Consider the following 22823-nt stretch of genomic DNA (forward strand, 5'->3'; position numbering starts at 1 on the left):
TTAACTGAGTTCGAGCACTGATGCCCTTACTGGCCTCCATTTTAGGCAGAAAGAAAACAAATGTCACAACAGTAAGGATATTCATATTCCTTAGCACAAAAGTTCTTATCACATGTATGACTAAAGGGCTGAGAAATACAAATAAAATGTCTAAACATTTCAGGCAATTGCAGCACCACAGCTGACAGAAGCAGAAACTCATTTAGATTATCTCTGTTCTCACAATAGAGTTAAAACTTTCATCAGGGCTGGTATCAGCCACCTATGGAAGCTAGAGAATCCCACTTGAGCAACTCTTCCTCTACCAAATAAGGAATATTTCAGAGCTGGAAGGGAATCAAACACTAGTACACATGAGTCTGTAAATCTGTCTAAAGTGGATGAAAATATCCAGCTGTACAAAAGGCTTAATCTGCCAAAGCATTCTGTAACAGTGGCCAATAAGGATAGTACATACATGAAGGATTATTTTTCTCAACTATTAAGTATTACTGTGTAGTCTAATGCTATGAGAGATTTTAAAAACTAAACTACGCTGACATTAATAGACCATCCAATAACATGGTGGTTTTTAATAAAGTTCTATGACTGCTAAAATATCTAATCCAATCTTGAGTAAACAAAGAACTAAAGAAAAATGGCATGGAATTTGAAGTGAGGGTTTTGGAAATTCATGTCTCAAGGCATTATAACTCTAAATAGCTCTCTCCTATTTCAAAAATACAGCAAGGATATGCTGTAGGACTTGAAGAAAACTAAGAAAAAGCTATCTGAAAAGGTATGCATTTAAGCTACATTTAGCTTAAGAAAAATAAAAATATATGGGAAGCAGTCTTAATTGTATTGCATTTTAAAAAAAATCCTCTTCATAAAGAAAATAACTCAGTGCTGTGAAATCAGATGATGAATATTCAACAAGTATTCCAAAAAACATTTCATATCTGAAATGTATTTAACATTTTAACTAAGAGGGAGAAACTTAACAAAAAAAATGAGTATCAGATACTGACCTTAAAGCATCTGATCACCTCCAATCAGAACAAGCCATTGCATGATAGGTTGCTAGAAAGTCATAAGCAGTAAAATAAATAGTACGGACAGTTTTTCATAGTTTATTGTTGCAGTTTCAGAGACAGACAAGTGACATGAAACTCCATGTCCATGCAGCAACAGCCAGCATTTATTGAAGGGCAGACCCTTTTATACCGGCTTCAAATTTCTGGCTCACAGAGAGTTGACCGGACAAAAGTTTCAACTCCGCCCAGCTCACTGGCCAATGACGTCGGTGCATCCTTGGGTCAAAGGAACTGGCTGGAGTCCCCCCATTTGAGCCTGAATTCAGCCAATCACTTTCATACTTGGGGACTTGTTTACTTCAGCGAGCTAACAAGCCAGCTGGTCGAATAAGTATCTGTCAAGGCCAAATTGTGCAGCTACAGACCACCTATAGCTGTCACAGTTTAAATCTGAAAACTTACAGGAATGTAACTCAGTAGACTGTGATTACAGAAATTCATGCAAATATGAAATTATTTAATGCATTCCAAAATTTGTGCTGTGATGTCTTTTCAAAACCAATAAACAAGTTTCAAAGCATGACAGGTTATGAGGCTATGAAACTGATTTACCCTGCTTGTAACACATATCTAGCTAACAGAAGTCACACAGTCACACTCTCAGTCATGTTTTAAAACATGGTAAAGGACTTTCTGGTAAGTATATAAAACTTGGTACTAGAAGATAGTAGAAACCTTAAAGAACAGGAGTTAGTAAGCAAAAATTAAAAAATGGCTGAATAGCTTATCGGTATAATACTTAACCCAAAAGTCTGTGAATGTTCCTGAAGGAGACATACTGTTCATGATAGGTACAATGTAAATGAAACAAAAACTGTTCCAATTTAGAAATATTAATTCTTCTTCATATTAAATTACTTTGCAGTGGGATCTTAAATGGCTATCAACAATTATCCTTTCTGAAAAAAAAGCAGTTGCAGTAATCAAACCCCAAATATTTGGGGAGGAAGGTTACCACTCTTCCATAAGCATGCTACACTACAATCTACCTGAGGAAGTGACAGACCTATATTAATCTGAACTGTAAGAAATGTAACATTCAAAGTTTCCTCACATCTTAATTACAGCTAGACACCTTAAGATTAGATACACACTAGCTGATTCAAAATCCTAAGAGCTTTAGAAGACAAAAAGGAAAGTGTCTGCACCTGACTATTCCAAGTACTTTGTAGTAAAGTACTTGGAAGAGTCAGGTGCAGACACAGAACGAATCATACCATTAGCCACACACAAGCCCCATGAAGTACTGAATAGCATTGTCTCCAACTCTCAGAAGTATCCTGACCTTAAGTCTACCACTCATGATATGCCATCATCGTCCCATCTCCTCTCTCAAAGTCAGACTTTGAAAAAGTGAGACTCAATCAATACACAAAAACCATATAATCAGCTAGCCTCCTAACTGAACTATGCAATCATCACTTGAAAATTATTACTAAACTTGTTTTCTAATGCATTAAATGATCTGAAAATCTGGAAAGTTAGATACCTATCCTCCCTAAGGAACTTCAGAGTTGTGAGTGGTTAATTTTTTTAAATTTATTTTAGGGAGAAAACAGAGGAAGCAAATAAGGGAACTAAGAGCCACATAAAAGAACAAACAGCTGTGAAAAACAGTATGCACAGCTAATTCTGATTTATTATTGGTAGTTAAGAATCTATTGAGCCCTCTGACTTTAGGATGTGGTTTCAAAACACGGGTTCACAGAATAAAGTCTGGGACTGGAGAGGAAAGAAAAAGAAATAGATCACTGTTAAAGCAAAAAATACACCTGTAACAGAGCTACACACTAGACAACAGTTCACAGCACATTTCTAGTTAAATGCAGCATTTTCCACCTATTTTCCTTCCTATTTTCCTTCCACTGCTTGGTAAAGTACTCCTTTAAACAAAGATGTCAAAGAACATAGTTTATAAACACAGATCTATCATCACAATCATGAGTAGGAAAAGTTTAAATAAATTAAATGTATTTTGCCCTTACGATGTTTTCTTTCAAGCTTTCTAGATACCACATGCTTGCTAATGCCCCCAAAAATAGTTTAACATGTAACCGCCCACAGATAAAGAAAAATAGTTTAATTATTAGAAGTTAAGTACAAAATGGAAGTTTTCAGAAGCCTAAAGTATAAGCTGAAACCTCAAATGCAACTTTATTAGCAGTTTCTCCTGATGGCATAGGACATTTTCCCATGCTTCTTACAGGATAGCTCCCCACAGACAATCAAGGTAGTATTTCAGACTGAAACTTATACATCATATTTGGATCTGCTGTCACACTGTAAAATGGGACTTTATAGGAATTGCAGTCATCATCTCTTCTTTTCTAAAAGGGTAACAAATATTCAGAAAAAAACCTCTTTGAACAACTTCATTCCTTGAGCTATTTTGTATTTAAAATGTATTTTTAAAAGTCCATTGGAATATGGGGGGAGAAAATTCAGGCACTGTCAAGAAGCTGATGATGATCAATGACTGAGACAAACTCCTGTTTAGCTAATTAGAATCACTGATGAGCAATAATGATGTGAGCTAAGAATATTTGCAGACTTCTTTAGGATGAAAAATGGAGTGAAGAGAGGCTGTCAATTTGTACAAGTTCTAAGCTCCAATCAGTTTTCCCATGAGTACTACCTATTTTAAATGTTTAACACAGATGCATTTAGCTACAAAGATTATCAAGATTCAGCTTCCCACAAAAATGAAGAAACTGATAAAATATTCTTAAGCTTGACACATTTCTCTATTACAATTTTCTTCCTGTATTATGCTCTACTCAATTATACAACAAGACAATGTTCTTGATGTTTGGCACCATTTTAATGGCTTGCCAGCAATGAAACATTAGACTTTGAGGAAACAGTTATCCATGAATGAGATATGAAAATGGCAAAAGCCTTAATATTTAAAAAACCAAAAGTCTGTTCAAGTTTCTAAACAACATCCTTCCTGAAATCTTCAGCAAAAGCAGTACTAGAAAAGAGGTATCCTGTACTGTACCACAAGTCTTAATGAAACTAGCACTTAACCATTTGTCAAGAAAAAGTAAATTGGAGTCGTATACAATTATGTCACATTTACATCAATTAAATGAAAATAAATTTAATTAATAAACTGAATTCACTGTTTACATGTTTCATGGAATGCATCCTATCAGTTTTACAAATCGCTAAATTTAAAAAAAAACCAACAAAACAAATTAAGAAAACCAACCAAAAAACCCCACAAACAATAAATCCAACAACAACAACAAAAACCACAAAACCACACAAACACCAAAACTAAACAAACAAACCCCAAACATCACAAAACCAAAATCATATCTACAAATTTGGTCTTTTAACAGAAAGTTAAGGTTACACTGCAAACTTTGGGCAGTGTGGTAAACAGTAAAGGCTGCATTTTAATAGTGTATCTCTAACTATAATAAACTGCTTCCAGAAACAATGTGACTTTAGAAAGACATTTCATTGATTCTTAAGGGCTGCAGAACTACAAAGGCTATAAAATATCAGTTGGTGTGATACAGCTTTAATTTGATTACCATCTCCCTGTCCTCCAACTTCCAAGTATTTTACAGACTTCCATAATTCACACATTCTCTTTTTGTATTAAATAGATAATTAATCACCCATGTGTAAAGTGAAGTTGTAGAGTACAGACTGTCAATGTTATGGTAAATATGGTACCAATATTGTAATTACTGTGTACAGTCTCATCCCTGTGATTGTATAGTCATTGGTTAGTAGAAACAGAGCCTATGCCTTAATCTTCCAAGTAGAAACCTCACTGTATTTCCATGTACTAAGAATTGATTTAAAAAAAAAGCTAAACCATTTTCACTTAATCATGAGTTAAATTTCATCTAAGAGTCTAGAAAATCCATATACTTCATGAACCGCAATTGATAGACATAATTACTTTTTTCTTTTAATACTTATAGTTAGTACTTCTAAAAGATTCAGACAGCATGGAGCAATGAAGAATTTAAATTAATACCACATTTTTCACTTTTCTAAGTGCTTTTCTAACAGTAGTTACTTTCTATAAAAAATTATATATACCTATTTTTGTTTCTTTACAAAAATAATTTAAGATCTAATTACAAATGTTAAATGAAATTGTTTCCTTAGTAAATTATCTATAGAGCCAGTTCTATATTACATGATATGTATCAAAATGAAAAGGCATCATTACAGAAACACAAATATTCTTGCATCTCTAACTTGATTGATTTAATTTATTAGATGATATATTAAGGAATGAGACTCTTATTTTAAGAATATGATGATGTCTTATTTTAAGCAAGATACATAAGATACTAAGGGTATTTTACACTAAAATAGTACAAAAAAAGGTGACATTTTTGCCCAATAATTTTGCAAACATTTTTCATCTAAAATACACAAGTCTTTTACAGTGTTCAAAATATCAGCACTTCAGAACAGACTGCTTTAACATCTGCACATCACCAGGGTTTCCCCCAAGGATTTTTAAATGATGCCTGCCTGTGCTGAATAAAGTGCTAACTTGCACCTTGCATTTCAAACTGTGTCCTGAGCAGCCATCCAGTTGGTACAACACCAGCTGAATTCCCAGAGGCCACTGTTCAATCAGGCTTGACTGCAATTATCATGTCAATATTTTGTGCTCCGATATGCAGATATGCACACATGCAAACTGCATAATACCTTCTTCTCCATGGAATGTTGACTTATGTTCAACGTTCTGAGAATTTTTAATGAAACAGGATATTAAACTTTCATTAACTGTAGAAAATCACAATTATTTGACCTTAGCCAGAAAGGTTGTACTCTTTATGCTCTATTATTCTGTCCACTATATTGTGTGATAGTAACTGGACAGTCCATTGTATTTTAAAATCAGAGTGACAAAATGGTAATGGCTTACATCTTGTTTACATCATTGTCCTCCTGCCATTGTGTTTCCTGTTAATTTGTAAAAGGGTGCTTTAAGAAAGCTTCTACACAATGCTTATCGTCCCTTCAAAAAGGTGTGAGGTACACATTTTTAATTTTTTCAATTAACTTAGGCATCTAAAGTGTTCATTCATACAGCACATTCACTTATTCTTTTTACATAAAAAGTACTTGCCATTTTCAGTAAATCTGCATATCAGCAGTCAGTGAAGAATCTACGTCAACCTGTTTATGTTTTTCCACAATTTGCTATTCACAGGATGCTGCAAACCACAGCAGCATCCTGTGCATAGCAAAGCTCCTGCAATTACCTTTCCAAAAATTCTTTAGTTATTTTTGATCTCTTGCTTTTCCGCCATATTTTTGTCCATCTCTTCACCTTTATACAAATGTAACTCCTCAGGAAGAACAACAACAAAACTCTCAATCACTGGCACTAACATTCAGGTCGCCATGTTTTTAAGAGGGGGCTGAAATGATAAATCCGTTCTTTGCCTTTGTTAAGACCCGCAATATACAACACTTGAAATCTCGATATGGAAAAACATCTGCATAAGGCAGGCTTGCCAAAGGTAAGTATACCACCTCACATAACACAATCCCCATGTACATCTACCACGTCTTCTATCATTGTCACAGTTTGATTGTTAATGGATCCTTCTATATCCCCCTTCCAGAAAAAAGGAAAAGAGTCAGCTAGAAGCCCTAGAGGAAAATTAGTCTGTTGACTTGTCATGCTTGCATATACTACAGAAGGAAAAGTCTTAAAGCAGAGTTCTGAAGTTTGCAAAAATATTTGAAAACCTTTCACACTCTCATCTGAACCCAGCTCCATTTCAGTTTACACATACATTTACTTAATAAGAGCTATTTTCTAGCAACTTTTTTTTTAAATCATAAAAAAATCTTTCAAAAGGCAGCAAACTAGAAATAGCATACTCTTTACATAATACTGAGATCAATAGTATTTAAAGTAGCTGGAAAGTATACTAACATGAGTAGTAGTTTTACAATGGCTTGTTTAAAATACCTGGAGGCTTTTACATATCCCAAAGGCATTTCTCATTTGCACAGTAAAGATAATTTTTTGTTTATATCTGAATATTAAATTGGGAATATAGTTACAGTTATCCAGCAAGAATTGCAAAGACTGCTGAAAAGTATAATATCATTGGTGTATTACAGGAATCAGCAGCATAGCCATAAAAAAGTACAAGCTGTACTTTTACAATTTTAGGGCAGGAGAACTTCTATTTTGGGGCCATGAAAGCATTTGAAAATAACAGACAAATAACAGCAAGGTACTAGTAATTTCTCCCTATGCCCCCCAAATTAAATCTTTTATATTTTCCTGGTTTGTTTTGAAAAAGATATTATAAGGAATTTTCTAATGCTATAAATACAAATGACTCTACTGTAAAGCTACTATTGCCCACTTAATTCCTCCTAATATTTATCTTCTTTTCTTTATCACACACCTGTGGAGTAAGTTGTAAGGTTCTAAGTGAACATTTTGTCCTGCATCTTTTTATCCTCACAACTGTAATCTTGTGAAAAAAAGCCTAGCTGTCTCTTTCATCAATTTAATGACTGAAATATACTAGACAATATTGTTTGATTCTTTATATAAATATATATGATCTAGGAGGGTACACATGCCTGTGTTTTCTTAGGTTCTGTCTGCTTCTGTTACTTATCTGGCTTATATGACCTCAGGCAGTCTCAAAGATTTGGTGGGAAATGGAAGTTTCTTGGTCATGGAATTTTTGGTGGAAAGAGCACACTGAAAAATGAAGCTACGCAAACACTAGTGGTATCCATGTCACAAGAAGAAATAAAAAAAGGTTTAAATCCATCCCATTCTTTTGTTTCTATCTCAGAATCTCATAATAAGCCTGAGTAAGACAGAAAAAGTTCTGAACTTGAATATGACTGGGTCTCTGTTGTTCCTAATACAGATGAGACAGAAAAAAAATCTGTAAGATTTATATCCTTTTTATCAGATTTTAGTGTAAATTTTCAATTTCCAGCTCATCTGAAACTCTGTATAATATAGAAAAATGGGTTGCAAGTAGCACAGATCCTCCCAAGTGGCATGCTTCACAAATCATCTTGCTTATAACAGTTATATGATCATCCCATCTTTTAAACTCTTTAAACCCATGTATTTTTCCCAGATTAACAAAGCCAGAAAATCTACTGTCCTGTAATTTTCTGGACAGCAGTAGTGGTAGATAGCAGATTCCCTTTAAAAGCAATCAATGTACTGGAACTAAGATAAACTGATACAAGCATAAAAAAACATATTATTTACTCCTAAGGTAAGGAATAAGACAAAAACTTTTCTGCAAGGATGAGTGTGTGAAGAAGCGCAGTCATGAAACTGAAGCTACTAAGGAAATCATTATGGAGAGTAATAACTGGAAAAGTTAGGATAGAATTTACAGGGCTGAATAATTTGGTTGTTTCACGGGTAAAGCTGGGCTAGAAACTATTTCCAAAGAGGCAATTAGACCATTCTCAGGCAAAAGAGATGAAGCTACATCAATTAAAGAGAAAAATACACACTATTGCTCCATCTGTCAAATCAAAGCAACCCAAAAGTTCAAAGTTGTGATTAATAAAACTCCTATATACTGAATGGGTTTCATCCACACCTATTCCAGGGTTCTCAGGAGTAATGTTAACACCTAAAAAGATGCTGTGGAAGCAATTTCTTCTTTTTTAATTCCATAATTCAGAGAGGCATGGAGAAGCTGTGATATACGTGTATAGCATTGAGTTCAAAAAGGTTCTAAAGCATTAGTGTAATTCTACAGAGTAGAGGACAAAAAAACTAGACAAGCACATTACCAAAAGTATGTTGGCAGGGTTTCACATAGCAATCACTAGCCTCCAAACAGTGCAAAACACATACAAAAAATTTGAGCTTATTATCCTGCTTTTGTCCATCAAGGTAGTATATAAGAGCACCATATTCATTGTAACAATAAGGATAATACACAAAATTACCAAATTCTGTTCTAAATAAAGCATAAAATAATTTAAAGCAAGGGACATCTATCAAGCATAAAAATATTCCTAGACATGAAAAATAATAAACAAAGAAGAGAGACTTGTGTAGGCAATTCAAGTTCACAATTCAAGAACTCCAAATAATTCATTTGTTGACCATTATTTAAATGTACGCTTTCTAACATCTCTATGCTTCAATTCATCCTAACATCCTAATTATTTTTATTTACAACACAAATAAAGAATGTTAATAAGCCTGAACACCTGCTTCTGCCTTCTTAAGCTTCAGGTAAAAGAATTACAATTTTCCGCATTGTTCAGTCCTCTATAAAATGTGGTTACAACAATAAAGTTTTTTAAATTTTTCAATATAATGGTGCTTATATACATGCAATGCATGTTTACCTGTATTAAATACTGTATTTATATGTTTTAAGCAGTTCTCTCATATTTTATGTTTTATGAAGGAAGATGAATTCTACCACCAATGTCCTCATGAAAACATGACCAAATTTTATTAGGAAACAAATCATTATGGTTTTCCATTTCAACATAAATGAAGAATGCTACAAATTTGTGCATCAGTCTTCATCGTATATTAAAATTATATCCCAAATCAAACCTGAAAACAATAGTAAGAATAGTATACTGTCTAAACAGCCAAGCTATTACTCTGTGCAGTTAGGTGTCCCAGTACAAAGCCAGCAGTTACTTGATATCATCAGTGGCAACTGTATGTGAACCCCCAATACCAGTTCTCTTTAAAATAACCTGCATGTCCTTACACCATCACTGTCTTTCTCTGGATATGAATCCTTTAGAATATTACCTCTAGTTACATGATCACAACTGTATTTCTGGACAAAAATTTTCATTGCTTTACACAAGGTAGAACAGGGGACAAAACTATAAAAACTATTGAGAGAGAAGGGATCTCAACAATACATATAAATATCTCAAAGGTGGGTGTCAGGAGGATAGGGCCAGACTCTTTTCAGTGGTGCCTCAACATGAGGCAGAACTTCTTTATACTGAGTGTGGTAGAGCACTGGAACAGACTGCCCAGGCAGTTTATGGGGTCTCCTTCTCCAGAGACACTCAAAACCCACCTGGACACATACGTGTATAATCTGCTCTAGGTGACTCTGCCTTGGCAGAGAGGCTGCACTAGATGATCTCCCAAGGTCCCTTCTAACCCTAACAATACCATGATTCTGTGAAATGCACTCCTAGCTAAAGAAGTTAATACTGTATTTTCACAAGTGAAAGAACATCACAGAAGAAGTCCAGGAAGGAAGGATGTGAACAAGAAAACATGCCTTCTAAGATCAAAGCACTCAATAGAAACCCAAAGGAGCCAGGAACCCTCATGAATCTGTAACAAGCTTCCCAAGTAAAACTGGCATGCCATTAAAAAAAGTTAAAATCCACTATTTTTCTCTTTTTTTAAAAATCCCCTTTTTTCATTTTAAAAGAGGGAACTCATCACACCCTAAGAAAATTAAGTGTTTCAACTCTGACAGCCAACTCATTCACATTCTCCTTATCTTCCACCTACATAAAAATCTGAATTCATAAATATTAGTATTCCAAAACAATTACCTGCATACTGTGATAATTAACTAACATTTATAGGAATCAGATGATAGTAAGTATCATGAAGAAATCATCATCATTACTATCCTCAGAGGAATAAGCTGCAGAAGTAAGATCCTGCTTGTCTGTATTAATGAAGATAGAAGCTTTTACAGTCAGGGACAAGTTCCTCCCCCAGAGGGTGGCGGAACAGGTTCCCCGAGGAAGTGGTCACAGCACCAGCCTGAGAGAGTCCAAGAAGCATTTTGACAGTGCTCTCAGGCACATGATGCAATTCTTGATGTGTCCTGTGCAGAGCAAGGAGTGGGACTCAATGATTCCAACCTCTTCCAATGCAGCATGTTCTATGATCCTATGACAGTTATCTCTTCTATTACCAAGTCTTAGCTTTTCACTTCCTCAAGAATTCAGATAAACATAATTTATATATAACTGTTACCCAACAGCTTATGACACTGGAAAATTACTAGTCATTTTCCTCCTCCTGCTCTTTCAACAGGAAAAAAAAATATGGCAAGACATTTATAATTTTAATATGGTATTGAACTGCAGCACAGCAGTTTCAGTGAGAACAGATTTTAAAGTATGCTTCAACTTGCACCAAAAAAAAAGGAAAAACTCTGCAATGTACTCTAGGCACTCTTGATGAAATATAACAATTAAACTTTTTATTAAACTTTTTCAACAAATTTTTAGAACTCTACATAGTTCTCAATTAGAAAGATAAAGAATATGGTATCAGCAGGGGAGGTTGGTTGCTTTTTGGTTTTAGTAGCATGTTAAATCTTCAAACTCACCTTTCCACAACCAAGCTGACAGCTTGAGTAAGATCTGGTTTTGACATCTGGAGATGTTTCCAAAGAGACCACACAAATTCTTTATCAGCCTTAGAAATAGGAAAAAAAAAAAGAAGAAAAAACACATTACATGTATAATGCCTTTTACAGACAAAAAAGGTTATACTGAGCATATTCAAAAGACAATTGCCAAGAAAGCCCTAATCTAGTGAGAATTCCCTGCAAGTTACTCACTGTTCCATGAAAACACAGCCGATGGCTCTCTTTAATAAAGTTTTAACCATAGAGAATATTGAAGTAAAATAAACACTTACAATCAACATTAAAATAGTATGCAATGTAACATATGGCAGCAGAAATGACAGTATTCAAAAAAGGCTGCCTTTTGCTGTATCTCTTACTGTTACTGACACAATTTCTATTAAATACTAAGCCTAGAATACCTGCTTCAACATTAAGATTTCCACATGCAGCTCTTTATTTTAAAACATGCAGTAAAACAGTCTTCTAACACACAGGCGTCTAACCTGCAGTATATAGAAGCTTCTGAAAGAAAACTCAAGTGAGCAAGGAAACACTGTTGTTTACAAACAGACTTCAGAAAGTTTGTGAAAACTAGATGTCAGCTAAAAGCTTTCCCACATTTGTATTTTCTACTACACATTACCTGTTATTTTTCACTGGTGTCTTGTTATTTTAATACGATTTTCTTACTGGAAGCACTAATATTAGTTATTTTACAAGCTAAACCCATGTGTTGATGATATAAAAATATTAGGGGAGAACAATAAAGTCCAGCAAAAGATGAAGACCAGTAAGACAATATGTGTATATAAACTATAGTCCAGACTAGGATGAGACCTACTGAAACAGTTTAACATAAAATTAGGAACTGATAAGCTAAACCCTTAGCATAATGGCAGCTAGGCCTATTCAACAGGGAAAAATAATTGGAGTGCAGCTATGTCTACTAATGTTTTGGAAACAGAGAATCATTTAGACTGGAAAAGACATTTATGGTCAAGGCATCCAAGCAGTAACCTAACATTGCTACAACCACCACAAACCCCTACATGCCACATCAACAGCTTTTAAATACTGCCAGGGATGGCAACACCAACACCTCCCTGAACAGCCTGTTCCAGTGCCTGACAAGAAATTCTTTCTAATGTCAAATCTAAATGTTAAAAACCAAATTGCCAAAAAGTTCTTGTAATTCAAGACCATCATCAGCTTATGCAAAATGCACTACACCAGAAAGAGTTCATCTTTCTTAAAAGCAGAAAAATTTCAACTGTCTTTCACAGGTTGTGCACAGCTTTTAAAATGCTAACTGTTTCTTGAATTTTCAAACAAAATCAAACAATTACTAAAAAAATTTGTGCAAAAAGAAAAGAGGAACAAGATGTTTCTAAAACACTTGCAAAAACCACAATCCTTCTCTAATCAAATTAGGTTACTAATGTAAGCATTCTTTTCAAAACTGAAAGTGACCCTTCTGCATGCGAACAGTTAACTAAATGCATTATGGAGCACTACATTCATTTTTAAAGAAAGGTAACACAAAAGCTGAACTACACACCAGATAATTAGTAACTCAAATGACTTTGCATCAGTATCCAAGTCTTTGTTCAGTACAAGTGCTAAAAATAGGTTAACTTTCAGCTCAGAATAAAGTTAAAAGATAAACACTAAGAACCATATTAATTGGGTTACTAAGTAAAAAAATAAAGCACAGCCCCTAATTTCATGCTATTACCTTACACATTTAGTATACTGAACTTCTATGTATCAGTGGGAAAGACTGTAAAAAGAGTGCACTTGTTTCATGTCCTCAGAATAAAAGACATATCTCCCAAAAATGCCTTGCCAGGCCACCTGAAGAGTTACAATGCGTGTAGACTGTGAACCAGGCATGACCTACTGCTTCTTCTCAGGCAGAAACAGAATTAAAAATAAAAATGTTTTTCAGATTTGGACAACTGCAGCAGACTTCCAAAAAGCATTAGGATCCACACAGAAGCTGGATTCAGAGTAATTTTAACATCAAAAAAATTTTGCGCTTTCATTGGTAAGTCGGGGGGAAAGCAAACAAAACAAACACACAAAAAACAAGCCACAAAGCAAGACTAAACTTCTCTAAACAATAGCAAATAAAGTATGATTTTGTTTTAATTATTTCAAAGGACATTAAATCAGCAATCTTTCCAGCCTAAATGACACTATTTTCACAGAATCAATTAGGCTGGAAGCAACTCTGAGATCAAGTCCAACCTGTGACCAAACACTGTGTCAGGTGGTCCATGGCACTGAATGCCACATCCAGTCTTTCCTTAAACACCCCCAGGGACAGCGACTTCACCACCTCCTTGGGCAGCCCATTCCAATGCCCAGTCACGCTTTCTGTGAAGAAATTCTTCCTAATGTCCAACCTACACCTCTCCTGGCACCACTTAAGCCTGTGTCATCTTGTCCTGTCACTGGCTATCCGTGAGAAGAAACCGACCCCCACCTGGCTACAGCCTTCTTTCAGGCAGTCATAGAGAGTGATAAGGTCACCTCTCAGTCTCCTTTTCTCTGAGCTAAACAACCTCAGCCACTCCTCACAGGACTTGCATTCTAGACCCTTCACCAGCCTTGCTGCCTTTCATCATAAGGAAATCTTTGAATCATAATAACAGGAATAAACCACTGTATCTACTCCAATTTTAGAAAAAATTTAATTCAAACTGTTTAACTGATCAGAAATATGGAGAGCAGAAATCACATGATAATAGTGTTTGAGCATTTTTATACCCTTAATACAGAATTCACTGTGTATTTCATACTAAACTACCATAAATCACTAAGAAATCAGTCTAAAGGCCACAAAATCATTACAGCAGACAGAAGACCCAATAGAACAAAATGCTAATAGTACTCTACCTGAAAACACTCAAAAATCTTAAATCAAGCAAACAATCAAAAGTTTCTTATGCTGATTGATGACTTCATGAGCTATGTTTAGTTAATTTTATTTACCTATTTAAAGTCTTGGATCTGCTAATGAGCATGCTTCCTTAACTTTCCCCTTTACTGCCCTGAACACAAACCACAGAGGTAGCTGTTGTGTTTTCTGTTTATTTTTTTATATATTAGAAGAGCTGAGACCCTTAGGCTTCCATATGCATCTAAGAAGCACTATCAAACACCATGAGACTCCCTAGAAGCAGAGGTGTCTGCTTTTTGTCCTACCATGCAGATACATATTTCTGGTCCCAGCTGGGTAATAGTTTGAGGCAATCCAAGGATGTGGAATAGGGCACAACTTTCAGATGAATACTTCTGAGCACAGCTTTCCTCAATTACAAAATAAAAGCAAAAAAAAATGGAAAACCACAGCAACAGGTATTGAATTGTTCCTAATGAACAAATATGTACTATATATATGTACAATAAGAGGGAAGTCTTCACATTCCTCTCATAGTTTTTGCTCAGTATACAGCATGTACTGAGCCTCTGACAACTGAATTTCCACATAAACTTTACAATATCTCCCTTTGGTAATATAAATACAAAATACGAAATTTCAACAAACATTCCTAATGAGAACACAAACACTGAGGTATAAACTATCTCTTTTAACTAAACAAGCAGTTTGATTTAACCTGTAACTATGCCACAAACAGGCTACTTTAAGTTGTCCAAAGAAGAGTAAAATTGGCCACAAGTTTGTACTCACGTCAGTGAAATTGCCACTCCTCACATAACTCTTCCCTCTGTGCTAAAAGAACAGTAGATGAAACAACATTAAAAAACTCATCCTAATTATAAATTTAAAAAAATCTTCTTTGCAATAAGGAATATTGAATGACCACTAAACAAACTTCAAAGAAACAGCTACACAATAGGCTAAAAGGTGTCCATTAAATGATATACAAATAACAACAAATGCAACCACAAAACACAAACCAAAGCCTTCACAAATCCTATGGAAGTAAGTGAAAAGTTATTGGAATTTCCAAAACTGCAAAACAATAATATTTCAATACATGTTGTTAATTTTTGATGATGACACATTGATATTTAAAGTTACTACTGCAATTTATGAATGAGCACACACAGAGCTATAAAGAAATGCTGCAATTACATCAACAGATATGAGAAATTAAATCATCATATGCCTTTCACTATGCACCCAATATGTACTTTAACTTCTCTAAATGCATATAAAACTAAGCAATGTCCTGCCTAAGTGTACTCCTGCAAAAAAAATAAGGATGATAAGGATGTAAATGCATCTTCAAATGTTACCAGTAAAGAAAAAAACCAAATCAAACAAAAAAAACCACAACTTCATCCAAAGTTAAAAATATGAGAACATTATTTCACAAAAGCAAAGTTTACACAGAAATGTACAAAATTTATCATTAAGACAACAAAGTATTACAAAAATATTAGTCAAAGAATGTTGAGTTACCATATGTGGATTTCTTTTCTTTAACACGCCAAACATTTTAATGGTTATTGCATTTAAATCTCAGTAATATGATTAATTAAGCATTTTGTATAATGGAATAAGTATGAGTTAGAAATTATTAAGGTTTAAGACGAAAAGAAGTTTAAACAGCTTTTTTAAGCTCTTGGCAGAATTCATGGACTTGGTAAAGCTTTTCCCTGCATGGCCCTGGGAGCCAAACAATTTCTATGGAAAAAAGACTGCTTACTTAGACTGTTTGAAGCTGGCACAGAAAAACACTGCAGCTGTCAAGGCCTGGGATGTATCAATCTTCAGCTTACCCAAAGAACATTCAGACTACTCAAGTGCACATTAACAACTCAAGAGGTCAGCAAGAGTGTACCTTGGACAGCTGAGATTTTATATAAAGGCAGAATACAGATGCCATTTGAAAGCTAGTAAAAATTACTCATTACTTAGAACATATCTAATGTCAGATAAAGATGCTCACCTTGCAATCAAGTTTGCATGCAAGAACAAAAATACTCTGAAAAAAGAAGAGAGCACATTGTGTATTCCCTGAAAAGTGACATTTTTGCCCTCAGCCTACAGTTAAAGTGATTGTAGTTCATCATATTGAAAGATAAAAAGAAATACAGGCTACCTTAGGCTTTAAATGTGTTCTTTGCCAAGAAAACTGGATTTTTTCTTACTGATTTTTAACAGGAGAAAGCTCAGAAACACTGACAAAAGATAAGCCACTAACAGACATTATAAGGCATAGCTAGCTACAGCACGAGTATTTGCTTTCAAGTGAAACTGCAAATTTATAAAGCACCAGCAGAAATCAAAAATCTAAGAATGCCTCTGACTTACAAGCAGGAAAAAACAACTATCCTTATTCAAAACATTTTATCTTCCTTTTGGAAGTGAATTCCAAGCATAACTATTTCACTGGCTATTTGGTATCATAAATACCTAAAACTGTATCAATATTGCAGTTATTTGTCTAATGGAAACTTGGAATCTTTTGAAACCATAGAATCTTTTGAATATTTTTATACAGCTTTATCAAGGAGAATTAGATGGCATCTTTTTTTTAAAGTAATTATACTGAATTTACTAAAGCAAAACTTTCAAATTAGCAGTGAAACAAGTATCAAAAGCATAAACAGTATCTTTTTTCTTTTTTTTTTTTTTTATCTCACAGAAACTATACACTTAAAACAGTTTGGGTTTTACATTTACAAGTAAGTTTAGTTTTTTGTTTAGATGTTTGTCATGCACTGTGTTGAGAACAAGGATAAACTGAAAAACTTCCCCCCCTTTAACATAAATTCATACATCAAGCATCTCAGTTACCTGCAATTTGAAATCAGTACTCTTTTTGATCTTACACTGTATTTATTTCTAAGCATGTTAATTACTGTTAAGTGTTCCTAGCATAACTTACATCTTTACAGCATTACAAATTATTATTCACTTATTATTATTCATCTTCTCAAATCTAAAAGACAATACCCTCAGAACAGAAAAACAAAACATAAACCCCAACCTCTTAATACTCAGTCCAAACAGCCTCTTCCGTACCCCCACCTCTCCAAATATCACTACAAAAACACAAGACACAAACTCTCATTTTAGTTCTTTAATCAGTCCATATCCCCAAGTGGGAAAATAAAGTAGCTGGGAGGACAGAGGGAGCTATTGGTTTACTGTTAATTTTTAATAAGAACTCTATAACAATTACATACCAATAATTTTCTGTGTTATGAATTGAGTAATTCAAAACACATGATTGTCAGGCTGGAAAAATTTGTATGGAAATCAAAATACTACATGGTATGGGGTGTGAGGGGGGAACGCATGAAATAACCTGGCTAGCTGGCATAAGCACTGAAAAACCTGCAAGAAAATTTTGTCTATGGATTGTTCCGGGCTCCCTGAACATCTAGGATAGACTAGTACATTTCCAACTAAACAACTCAAGTCTTTTATCAATCAAGCTGATATATACACTTCACATGGAAGTGACAAGACTTGTTTCTTTCTTGATGTCTCGCAAGATTTTTAAACTTACACTACTGCATAGTGTCAGTTCAGACTCTCTTGGCCCACTGTGCCAGCGTTTCTTTGTGCTTTCCAGTTTTCCATATTACATTCCTAAATAAGAGGTATTCTTTTTACAACCATGAACTGCTGAGTGGTCACAACGAAAATACTCTTGTTCTTTAGAAAATCCATCTGTGAGGTGCTGCGCTTTTCAACAACCTAAGAAGTCACCAGAAGACTGATCAGTAACTCAGAAAACTTAGAACCTTAAACACAACAGGCTCTTAAAATAATTGTGCATTATTTTCAAGTTTACAGAAGTCGCTCACAGACAGTATGCACTGTTAACATCTAATTATCAGGTAGAAATTTGTAAGAGGGCTGTAAGTGACTTGACCAGACTGACTTTTTAACAGACATCATCAGCAAACGAGTACTTTCCCCCATCCCCTCAATTCCTTAATGCTGCAGTATGAGACACAATCAATGTGTAAATGCATTATATTAAAAAAAGTTTGATGTATATTTCACACATACTTTTCTATTCAAATGAATTACTGTTATATTGTCTCTGTTGGCAGTTCTCACAACAAACGTATGTTTGATGCAAAAAGGGACAAGCAGTAGTATACTGCTTTACTTGTGGGTAAATATACACCCACACACACCCTCAAACACTCACTCCCTTAGAAACTGAATCCTTACTCATTACTTTGCTGAACACAAACAAGCACAATAAAAATAATATAGTGTCATTGTTACAATGATAATGCCTTAATAGTGCTCTAAGCAAAATATCACCCAACTTATACTAAAGATACTGTCCTTACACATGATTTAATCAGCATACTCTCAGATTATTTCATCAGCATAACCAAAATACAGCAATGAACTTAACTGAGTCATTTCATTATATAGTTTAATTGGCATAAATAACTGACTTATTGTGGCAACAACTGGCAAGAAATACAAGGTACTCCTTGGTCGTGGCATAGTAAAAAAATGAACTGAAGAGCAGTACCGCCACAGGAGGAAGGAACACACATAAACTTGTGGACAGAATTTACCAGATGGACATGGACCTATCACACACAATGCCACCCTCACTGAATAGCAAAAAGTAAATTACCTTCTTCTTCAGTGAGCACACAGGATGCTCTGTTTCCATTCATTCACTAGAACAGACTTCTACCAGCACTTGCTTTTTTCTGAGTACTCAATATTGGAGATGTGGCGCTTGATAAAGGTAGGAAATCTTTTCAGAAGGGAGAACGTGTGAGAAATCAAAAGCTTTCTTTTAATCCCTTTTTACATCAAGGATAGGATAAGTGATCTGCCAGCTTTCATTTCAAGCTATAACTTTCTTAACTACTTCAATTAAAACTAACTGCAGTCATAGAAGTAATTTACACAGAAGATGCACAGAATTGGGTAGGACATGAATTTTTCAAGTCACATAACTGCTTTCTGTAAGCACCACAATTCAGAGTTATTGTTACAATTCTATCACTTACTTGAGAGTACAGGATCATTTAAAAGCTTCAGCATAGCTCTCAGAGTTCGTTTTGTTTAAATGTAATGCTCTGGATTAATAAAATCATAAGGCACTTGTGATTTTTAATCCATTTAAGAATACAGGAATGGGTAAATAATTTTATTTTACAGACAATATAACCATATGCATGCATTTAGGTATATTCCCTCTGTATTATCATGACTAACCAAGTGCAATTTGGGTCCATTATTTCAAATGCACCTGAAATGGCATTGTAGTACTTTCCAAATCCTGTGGACAAAAATTGTGACAAATATGAGAATACTTGCATACCTTTTAACTGTGAGCTAAACTTCAACTAGTTGAAACAGTGCACTCTCCATAGCAGCAAAGGACAAGAACGCTATCTGAAGTCAGATAGTGTTCAAGAACCGTGTACCTCCTTCCCAAATCAAAACAGTTAAATGGGAAAACTAGACCAGCTACACCTGTTCTCCTCCATGTTGAATCTGTAACAACATTGGCAAACGTAGACATCAAAGTGTGTTCTAGAGTTCTAGAGACCTCCTCACTGCATTTGGAAAAATTAAAAGAGCCTAATCTCTGCATATACAATGCAACTTCCTTTATTGAGAAAAGCAGTGGTTTGTTGTTCACATAACAGGTATTTTTTGCATTCATGTCTATCTTACAGCAGCCAGACAAAGTCCCCCGTGACTGGAGGAAAGGGAATTTCATGTCCTTTTTAAAAAAGATCATGGGAACCACCAATCTGCAAGCATTACCATATTGCCCAGTAAAACCATGAAACTGGTCCTTCCTGTCGTAGGTTAAACTTTAGGATGTAACCAAAAGTATGTATTTTATTACATCTTCATAAGTGCTCCTTATCTCCTCCATGATTCATCCCTGATAACTCCCTCCAGGTGCTGTCTCTGCTAATGGGCCATCAGGCCTCATTGCATGACTCAAAAATCACATCATCCCATTGTGAGATGCTCCACCCAGGGGAATGAACCAAGCATTCCTACCTGGATATGAGGTTTGGACACCATGGGCAGCCCTACCTACTGTATTCCTAGAGGACAAGAGCTACACAACCATCACTGAGATGGTGATGTAGAAAGACTACAGGACTTTTACTTCCCTTCTACAGGATGACCATTTCAACAGAACCACGTCCACCATCTAATTGGACTGCTACCACCACCCTGACTAGCACAGTGTCAGTGTCCAGAATCTGACACTGTTTCTGTACAATTGCCCATATTTTAATCTTCCTATTAAACTGTAGTTCTGACTTGGAATGTCTCACTAGCTTGCTTTCAAACCAGTACACTATGACAAGCATGGGTGACAAGAGGGTACTTAGATACAGGCAACATACTTCACCAAGGGCAAACCATGTCTCTGATTACATCAGTGGATAAATGAAGGGCTATGGATCTATGGATGCCACCTACCTCCATTTCCACAAAGCCTTTGCTACAGTCCCCCACAACATTCTTGCCATTTATTTGGAGAACTAATGGGTTGATGGATGCACTATTAGATGAGTAAGAGTCTAGGTCCCTGTCCAGAGGGTTACAGTAAACTGCTCTTTGTCCACACGGAAAACAATCATAAGTGGTGTTCCTCCAGGGTTTATACTGAAACCAGTACTGTTTAACATCTTCCTAATTACATCTTCATGATATAAACAGTACCAAGCTGAGCACTGGAGTTTCTACACCAGTAGGAGGGGATGCCATCCAGAGGGAATGACACTGACAGGCTTGAAAATCTCAAATATGAAACAAGGCAAAGTGAAAGGTCTTGCACCTAGGTTTGGCAAAGCCCATTATCAATACAGACTGTGGGATAAATTGGTTGAGGGGAAAAGCACTTGCATGAAATGCTGGACAAAATGCTGAACATGAGCCAGCAGCATGCACTTGCACACCAGAAAGCCAACTGTATCCTGGGCCCATGCCAGGTCACAGGAGACAATTCTTCCTCACTTGTCTGCTGTTGTGAGACCCTACCTGGAGTACTGTGCCCAGCTCTGTGGAGCCTAGCACCAGAAAGACATGGCCATATCAACAGGTCGACAGCAGGGACAAAAACTGATCAGAGGCATTTTCACACCTTTCCTGTAAAAAAAGGATGAAATAGTTTGGTTTGTGCTGCTTAGAAAATACATACAAGGGTCCTGATTCCCACCTTTCAATACCTAGACAGACTTTACCAATGTCTCAAGTGACAGAAAAAGGTTTAACAGTCTTAAAATGTATCCTTTTCAATTTAAAAATATTTAAATTTGGATTAAGTATAGATTTAGACTGAACATAAGGGAAGTGGACAACAAAGGGGTGTGGCAATGGAGGAAGATTGCAGGTCCCCCCTCAACAAGTGTTCAATGACATGTTGGGTAGGGTTTTAAGCAACATGACCTACTGAAAGACATCCTTGGCTAGGGAGATGGGACTAGATAATCTTTAAGGTCCTTCTAATCCAAACTATTCTATGACTCTGTAATCTGTACACCAAATTTTAAATTCCCACTGACATGCTGGGCCAATCTGAAACATTCACACACAGACATACTGTGAATAAGAAATGACTTTGTGAAGTGCAAAAATATACTTTTTTGTTTTTAAATCTCACTTTTAGCTAGTCTTCAATTTAACTTCTATATTTTAAACCAGTGTTTTCCGAAAGGAATACCAGATATGAAAAAACTTCACTACACTTAACTAAAATTTGCAAGAAGTAAAAGTAGAAGAAAATAACTTAGGTATTCAACAACACTACTTCCATATATAAGACAAAAAGAGTAAGGCCTTTACTAACAACACCTGTACTAATCAGACTTGTGTGATTTACACTCCTTATGGCAAAATATAAGAGTATAAAATAACAAAAAAACCACCCAAAGCACTAAACAGCTGGCATCCCTTGGCACCAATAAATATGTGGTCTTGACTTAATCACTAATAAAAGAAATTAGCATTTAATGAATGGAAGAACTAAACACTTTGCTTCATTTCAAAACAACAGGATGAATATAAACTATTTCTCTAGAAGAAATACTGACACACTCAAATTCTCATGCTGGTAGTTTACAAAAATTTCAATTTTGGTCACAAAGTTAGATGGACAAGAACAAAGTTGACATAAAAATACATCACCATGGAATAACTATGTTTTAGTGTTCTGGTTTTTTTGCGGTTTTAAATTTATTGTTACTTTTAATTCCCAGATATTGATTTAAAAATATTTCTAATATGCATCATCAACATGCATCTGCAATATCTAGTCACCTATTATGAAGCAACACAATGTCTTGGTGTGTTAATGTTTTTTCATGTTTACTTGTAAATAAAGGAGGGAGGTATTAAAACTACATATAAATCAATAGCATCATGGCTACA

General features: G+C 35.2%; 1 protein-coding gene across 1 annotated transcript in view; it reads right to left on the reverse strand.

Moving 5' to 3' along the window:
- The window catches only part of CNTLN (centlein), a 180616-nt gene that overhangs the window by 148159 nt on the left and 9634 nt on the right, over window positions 1-22823 (reverse strand). Inside the window, 2 exon segments of the mRNA XM_077172188.1 lie at window positions 11426-11514; window positions 15147-15188. Of these exon segments, the coding sequence (XP_077028303.1) occupies window positions 11426-11514; window positions 15147-15188 (131 nt within the window).

This window comes from Agelaius phoeniceus, chromosome Z (genome assembly GCF_051311805.1).
Source record: "Agelaius phoeniceus isolate bAgePho1 chromosome Z, bAgePho1.hap1, whole genome shotgun sequence".
In the NCBI taxonomy this organism is placed as follows: domain Eukaryota; kingdom Metazoa; phylum Chordata; class Aves; order Passeriformes; family Icteridae; genus Agelaius; species Agelaius phoeniceus.